This window comes from Gavialis gangeticus, unplaced genomic scaffold (genome assembly GCF_001723915.1).
Source record: "Gavialis gangeticus isolate Ggan-Ray unplaced genomic scaffold, GavGan_comp1, whole genome shotgun sequence".
Classification (NCBI taxonomy): Eukaryota; Metazoa; Chordata; order Crocodylia; family Gavialidae; genus Gavialis; species Gavialis gangeticus.
The window spans coordinates 2037934-2045914 of record NW_017729008.1 but is presented as its reverse complement, the minus strand read 5'-3'; the positions used below and the strand labels follow the sequence as shown (position 1 = coordinate 2045914).

Sequence of the window (7981 nt, the reverse complement as noted above, 5' to 3'; positions counted from 1 at the left end):
CTGCCTCCTCCCCCAGCCCCCCAACCCCTGCCTGCTCTCCCAGCTATGTCAATGGCTGCCCTGCCCCAGATCCTTGCTCTTAAAAAAGAAAAAGAAGCCCCACGCTCACCAGCTGCTGCAGTGGCCATTGGGACTTCTGGGGGCTCGTGGCAGAGCCCCTCCCCCCCCATGCAGCGTGGGGCAATGGAGATCGCCTCCCGCCTGGCAGGAGCTGGTGAGTGCAGGGCTTTTTTTTTTTCTTTCTTTTTTTTTTTTTTTTAAGAGCCAAGACTCTGGGGCTGGGCGGAGCAGTCATTGATGGGGCTGGGAGAGCGGACGGGGATGGGGCCTGTTTGATTTGGAGAATTGGCCGATTTGGTCACGTCTGAATCTCCAAATCAGATTTGGCCAAATCAACTCAGGACGGTGATTCGAATCACTGAACTGAATCACTGTCCCCTATATCGGCCGAATCTGAAGCAAATACTAGCTGCTTCGCATAGGCCTAATGATCAACACATTGTAATACTTCTGATGAAAACAGCTCCCATAGAGTTTAAGGCACCCAAATTATTAGTTACTTCTGAAATCTTCTACCAAATCTTTGCTTTGCGTGACACAAGTTAAGGGATTTATTGTTTCCATAGTCACATCTTCATACTTTGGGTACTTTCCAAAACAGAAGCTTGGCTGACATCAGATAACTTAAGACATTTTACATGCAAGAGCAGACTAGAGAACAGGTCCTCTCTGCTTTTCTTAGTCTGTCATGTGAATTTTAATTAGAATTTCTCTTCCTCCATCAATCTCTTTAAGTCCTTGCATTTTCTCCTATGGCAAATCTCTCTACTTTCCTGCATCCTGTAGTGATGTTGTTAAGAACTGCTGTAAAACATCTTCCTCCTCAAGAGGCAGCATAGTGAAAACAGGCTGAAAGTTACCACCTCCATTTGCTTCCTTAGCTCCTCTCCTGCTTCCCTGTCCCCCACTTTAGTGGAAAGAAAGGGAAAGAGACTGACTGAAGGACACGAGAAAGTCAGAAACTACCAAGAATATGAAGATCATGAATGTCTACAGGGATGAAGGAGACTTATAGATCAAACAGTGACAGGAGAAGCAACTCCTGTAAAATACTACCAATCTAATCTCTTCTGTAAGAGAGTGGAATGGGACTGAGGGAAACCAGAGGGGAATGATGATTCTTAGCAGCTACATGGTTCTGATACGTATTGTGAAGAGGGGAATCTCCAGCATTAAAGCCAAAAGACTTGTAAGACTGAAGTGACCTATTTTTAGCTGTTTAGGACCACCAGTGATAGAAGCTTTCTTTCCTATTTGAAAAAAGGTGATGCTTCTATACTGAAAGCACAATGATATTATAAATGTTTCTCCCTCCGAAGATCAAGAAAATACACAGTCCTTCTGGATTTTACAGTATTTTCTGAATAATAAAATTTCCAGGCAGGTTTTGGCAATGAGTAATTATATAATGATTTACAATTTCAGCATCAGAAAAGTGGTAAATTTTCTGTAATACTTTTGGGAAAATTTTAAAAACAGGTATCTAAATCCATTAAATTTGTTTTTAAAAGTATAGGCACTTAGTGTTTCCAAAGAAAATCACACTATTTACACAGAAACTTAACTACACTAATTGTCAATCTCATGATAAATTGGAACATGCTATGTGTTCAGGGAAGTGCAGGATAAAATGCAAGCCAGCCACATAGATGATGGATTGTATCCAGTTTCAAGCTGAACATGTTACATCGGTGCTGGACCCAGGGCTCCACCCTGCCCTGATGCCAAAGATCACCTGATAGTTGATATCGGGCAGGGGGCAGCCTCAGGATCCAGGACAAAGCACCATCCTGCTCAATGGCAAAAATCAGGCAGCAGGTAATCCTGGACTCTCCCGGACCTGGCCTGCAGTGTAAGGCTTTAACTGTCCCCATGCCAGGGTGAGCCTGTCAGCTGTGTAATCATCTGTAAGAGTCCCGCACTTGCAGATGATGTCACAGTGCAGACAGTTGGAGACTGGGGAACTCCTGATCCTTACCTGCATGCCCCAGCAATCTAGCTATTGTGAAGAATTTTGTGGGAAGAATTTTATAACCAATCCCAAAACTCATGCCTTCTGGTATGCCATAACACAATCATATTAATGTCTGTCAGGAGCCTTAATTACTACTGCATCATTGTCAAGATGTCAAAAGGAGATGCTTTAAAGCTAAAGGAACCTAGGATTCATTAAATAGGATTTATTAGTTATATGGAATCAGAAAAAATAATCACTGCTATTTTTTTTAGGAGTTTTAAAGTCTGTCCAATGGCTCTGGTTCATGTATTTAAATTAACAGGGCTATATTAAGACAATAGGGTAAAACTGATACGTGTCCTAGTTCTACTGTTTAGTATTGAACTGTTCAGTCTTGGGAGAAAATCTAAACCCATTTCCTTTTTCAGACTACTTTTTATCCAGTTTTTAGGGGAAAATACGAAAAGTTTGCAGATATATTCATTACAGTCATAATGTACTTTAAGCACAACAGACACAGATTAAGGATATGGTAATATCAAGCCTTGCCTTTAAAGAACTTGGTTAAGGAGAGAAGACAATAAAAAAGTGTTTTAAAAATGTGTCAATTTAAGCAAATAATTTGGCAAAAATCTAAAACAGAGGAATTGTTTCCACATGATGGATACTAATTTATCTAGATAAGAATCTCTATAACTTGATTATTCTGTAAAAGAAACAAGATAGTGAAAGTATTTAGGATCAAATATATGTTCATATACTTACAATATAGAGAGATGCAACAATAGCACTGGTATCAGCTGATATTAATATAAGTTGTTATAATGCAACAATTACAACTGCATGCTCCTATAGCAATACAAAATGTAGCAAAACTGTTGCTACTTTAACTGTTTTATTCAGGATTTAATTACAACAATTTAGATTTGCTGCACAACTACCAGAACATGAAGATGTAAGAGTTGCATATAATAGCTGATACAAAATCCCATGCTGAAACCTCTTGCTCTTTTAAAGTAGTTATGATTATGCATAGCCAAAATTGGGCAAAGTTTTACAACACTAAGCCTAATCAACCTATGGAAAGAACAGAACAGTATCTTTTCTAAGGAACACTTAAAAATTAAGTGTTTAGGAAAACTGTTTAAGAAAACCTTCTATTTCTCTCAGGTACAAAGTAAAATGTAAAATAAAATGAAATGATGGTTTAAGGCAGACTGGGTGGTTTTTATTCCCTCTGTCTTGTGGCAAGGCTTCTCTCAGACATGTACCAACAGGAAAGATTCCTTTTAATAAGCACTTAAGAACTTTGGTGATGGGGTTGCTATACAAATATTCATGGTCAGTAATTACCTCAAAAACAAAGAGAAATGCAGTCATGGGACATTTCACTACCTGGCTAGAAAAATCTAAAAGATGATCAGACAATTTTAATGAAAATAGTCATGAAAAATTTAATGAGCTGAAAATATATGTATAGCTTAGTAGTGAAGTAACAATTACATTCAAACTCTACTTCTGATGTTTGTAAAATTGCTGTAAGACCCCGTGGCCTGTATGACCAAGGATTCTGCGTTCACTGTTTAAAAACTACGAATTCACTGATTAACACCCCCCCAACCTGCACTTTTTCATGATAAAATGAAATGCTACTAATATATCTATCTATACAGATAGATAGATATAGATCTATCCATCTGTCTCTATCCAGATATATCTATATGTAGATATATCTATATGTTGAATTCATTGTTTTATTGATACATTTATAATTTTTAAGCAATTTGGAAGCCTACCAGTGCCTCAATCACTATAATAAAATAAATTCTAAATACCTATAAATTTTGGCATTTGATTTTGAGATTTTTATCATGGAAAAAATCAGAGCTCTCCCTGACCCCTTTACTCACCAGGACACAGGTCAAGCTACAGCTGTCCCCTCCCCTTTGAAAAGTTTAAGACACCTCAGAGAGGCAAGTTAAATTTATCATAGATAGATTCATATCTTGTAAGGCTGGAAGGGACCTTGCAAAAGCATTGGGTCTAGCCCCCACCCTGCACCAGGCAGGAAAGAAAACTGGCGTCAGGTAACCTCAGCAAGGTGACTGTCCAGTCTCCTCTTGAAGATTTCCAGGGTAGGTGATTGCACCACCTCTAGAGGGAGCTTATTTCAGTCTGGACATACTTAACTGTGAAGAAGTTTTTCCCAGTGTTAACCCTGAAATGGTCTTCCAGGAGTTTGTGGCCATTATTCCTGGTTTTCCCCAAAGATGCCTGGGTGAACAGTTTTTCTCTGAGCACTTGATGTATTCCCCCTATACAGCAGTAAGCTGCTACCAAGTCCCCTCTCAGCCTTCTCTTTTTTAGGCTGAAGAGACCCAAGTCCCTCAGCTTTTCCTCATATGGCTTGCCTTGCAAGTCTCTGATAATACAGATGGCTCTTCTCTGGACTCTCTCAAGCTTTTCCATGTCCTTGTTGAAGTGCAGCACCCAGACCTCCATCTGCGGTCTCACCAATGCTGAGTAAAGAGGAAGAATCACTTCCTTGGTTTCGCTTGATGCTAGCTAGCAGTGGAGCAGTACTGTGACTTTGCTTCCTATCCTTGTTAAAATCTCTTGAAATTTAGCCACATTGTATGTTTCTGGGGAAAAAGTCATTACAGGGGCAAACACTTAATAGAAACTTTAACAGACACTAAATCAAAAAACAAGCCTCCGTCTCCATTGCTGGCAATGACACTAAACCAGCATGGGAAAGGAAGCCATTCAATTCAAGGTCACAGGATAAGGGAAAGAAACAGAGTAGTCTGCTAGGACTAGGAAGGACACTGACTGAAACTTCCTGGAGGAGGAGACTGAGACAAAGAACCAGCTGGAGACAGCAAACAGATCTGACAAGGTAGTGGAATGTAAGGGAGAGCTAGGGTTGACTAGGCAAAGAGACTGAAACAAGAAGCAAGGGAGAGGATTACAGATGAAAGCCAATCTAGCATCAGGACAGGAGCTGAGATGAGGCAGAACAAGGCAAGGAGACTTGTGAAAAAAAATCTAAAAGCTTGTGAAAAGAAATCTAAAAGCAGAGATGGAAACAAGGGATGACAGGCAAGTTGACAATGGGGTGGGTGTTTTTTTTTAAAATAACTAACTATCTCCAAATCTGGATTTAGCAGTCTATTATTTTATTCTGTAGAACTCTGAACCCAGACTATGGAATTACAACCACCACGAAATACCGTTCTGCTTCAAGCATTCCAGTCAAATAATCAGAAGCTCTAAGTAATGCCCCATTTCTTTTGTCAAAATTCTGTCCACTCATCCTTATTTATCTGGCTTTTACAATACAAGTTTATGTAAGAATAAGCCTACCAAAAAAACCAGAACTCTTCATTTACATATTGACACTTAAAATGTCAGCCAGAAAAGTTGCAATGGATATTCTAGACCAAATTACCTTATTTACTACAAAGATACAACTTATTTGTCATTCCTTATTCAGAATTTAAATCACTACTGATAACCATTTCAAAAGCAAAATTAGTTGAAAGGACCAAATTTTTATATCCCCACCTAAGAAATGCTCCCATCGATTTCAACAGGGAAATCATATGTGGATTGAGCACAAGATCTATTAAAATGGATTTGCACCAGTTGGCAAAATTCAAAATTTAAATTATATTCTTAATAGTATATGCGCTGTAATTACCAGCTGCAATCCTTGCTGCTTTTGCGTAGTTCCCGTTTTCAATGCACGAAATCAATTCACTTCGGTCTTCCAAGGTGTGTCTTCGTATAAGTGCTGGTTTACCTTTACCACACTTTGGCAAACTAAAACTGTAGAGATTTTAATATTAAGATATTATAAACATTAAAGCTAGAGTGCTCCCCATCAAGACAGTGAACAGGAATTTAAGAAACTCCTTAAAAGTCAAGTTTTTAATTTAAATACATTTCACAGAAAACTACAAACTGACTCAACTTGTACTTATACGCTAACACAGGCCTGTCTCACTTATTTGTGGCTGGGACCCAAATGCCCTCTGGGCTGCAGCTGTGTTGGGGAAAGGAGAAAGGAATATACACCGAACAGGTTGCACCAGGACATGCCATGGGCCCCCTGGATGCCACAACACGGCTACTCCCCATACCCTCACTGCTGTACCACATGCCCACATAGGCATCTTCTGTTTCCACCATGTGCCTGCATGGCCCAGGCTTCATTCTCTTGCTTCCTGCGCCATGCTGTGGTGCACCACTCCTGGGTTCAGACAGGAAGGGGAAGACTTCTGTTTCAGAAAGAGCAATGGCAGGAGCAGCAGTGGGGTGGGGGGACAGGGGATGCAATTTAACCATTCATGGGCCACCAGTTGGACAGTCCTGGGCTAAAAGAAAACAGAATTTTCTTTTCCATTATTTCTACTCTATATTATATTTCTACTCTATATTAACCTATCTTCTGTAGACAGGAATTTCTGGTGAGACTCATAAAAAACATTTAGTAAGAATAATTCATGGAAACCTCATCTAACTGAGAGGCACCTAAAATCCAAAGTTTAGGTTTTCTGGTGAAAAACAAACAAATACCATCTGCTCCTCCTCCCACCCCTGCCTTCCCCCAAAATACACTCCTTCCCATTCCTTTTACTAAATGCTAAAGTTCAGCTGCTGCACACGTCCATAGTCACCACCACTTCTAGGCACCTAGGGTTGTCTGGGATTTAAAAACTAGATGTCCCTACAACTAATCCTGAAAGAGCCTGATCAGGCAGGTCAGGTAAGACTGTACCTAACACACAGAAAACACTGATTTTAGTGCCCCTGGCTAGTTTTATTCAGAAACACAAGGATGCTCATCACTTTCTACGTGGCAGCTTAACAGTAAGAACGCTCACTCAGAGCAATAACCCAGGAAGAAGTAGTTGTGAGATTAAGGCCATCCTTCTCTCCAGCTCCCATCTTTTACCTCCTGGGACACAACCCTAACTGCCGGCCTAGTCTAAGGGCAATCTTTATCTCTCTTGTTGAAGCTGACATGCTATAAGGAAAGGGATGCAAGAGTCCCAGGGCCAGAAGTCAGCAAGCAGGACAGAACCTAACTCAGGGATGGGGAAAATATGGCCTGTGGGCTGGATCCAGCTTGCTAGCTGTATGGTTTTGGCCCACAGGCAGGTACCCACAAGTTAATTGTATCCAACCCTGCAGGTGCTTTCTGCTGCTGTGCTCAGCATGAAGCCAAGTCCTGCCTGCTCCTGCATGGGACAGCTCCTGCTGTGCTCCCAGCCTACCCCACCAGAGGGCGCCAGCACTGTCCAGCAGGCACAGCTTCTGGGCACGGTTGCTACTGCTGCAGCCCAAAGAACTGCTGGACTCCCCCTGGCTCCAGCAGCTCCTCCTTCTGTCCCTGATGCAGTGCTTCAGGCAGCAGGGAGGGAAGGGAAGCTGCAGCCTTGAGAGGAATGTGGTGGGCTCTGCCTGCAGCTCGCTTTGGTTCTGCTCGTGCATGGCTGGCCAGCGGAGCATGTGGGTGGAGGGGGGGCATGAAGGAGCCCAGGTGCTCACGGGATAGGCAGGTGTGGTGGGAACAGCAGCAGGAGCCACTACAGACCTGCTAGGCAAGCACAGGACAGGAAGGTGGGGCAGGAGCAGCAGCAGGAACCAGCATGTACTTGGTACAGCCCTGCCAGGCAAGCATGTGGCATGGAAGTGGCAGCAGAAGCCCGTACAAGCTCAGATGCAGCTCTGCCAGGCAGGTGTGGGGCAAAGCCAGGCTTGGTTCCATGTGCCCCCATCCTCTCACAGGGGTTTCTCTGGCGGCTTGCTAGCGGCAGCTGCTTTAACATCCTTTGCAGCATGCTGGAAGCCAGGCAGGCAGCACGGATCCCCTTCCCCCCAGCTTGCAGAGGGACTGGGCTCAGCCATGTCACAAAGAGCAGGCAGGGAAGGTGTGGGGGGGGGGGGGGGGGGGGG

At 42.5% G+C, this 7981-nt stretch overlaps 1 protein-coding gene across 2 annotated transcripts in view; it reads right to left on the bottom strand.

The window, feature by feature from the left end:
* BRD1 (bromodomain containing 1) overlaps positions 1-7981 on the bottom strand; it is a 93692-nt gene that overhangs the window by 17715 nt on the left and 67996 nt on the right. For both annotated transcript variants that reach the window (XM_019509352.1, XM_019509353.1), the window contains exon 9: positions 5721-5848. In XM_019509352.1, the coding sequence (XP_019364897.1) occupies positions 5721-5848 (128 nt within the window). The remainder of the gene's footprint in view (positions 1-5720; positions 5849-7981) is intronic.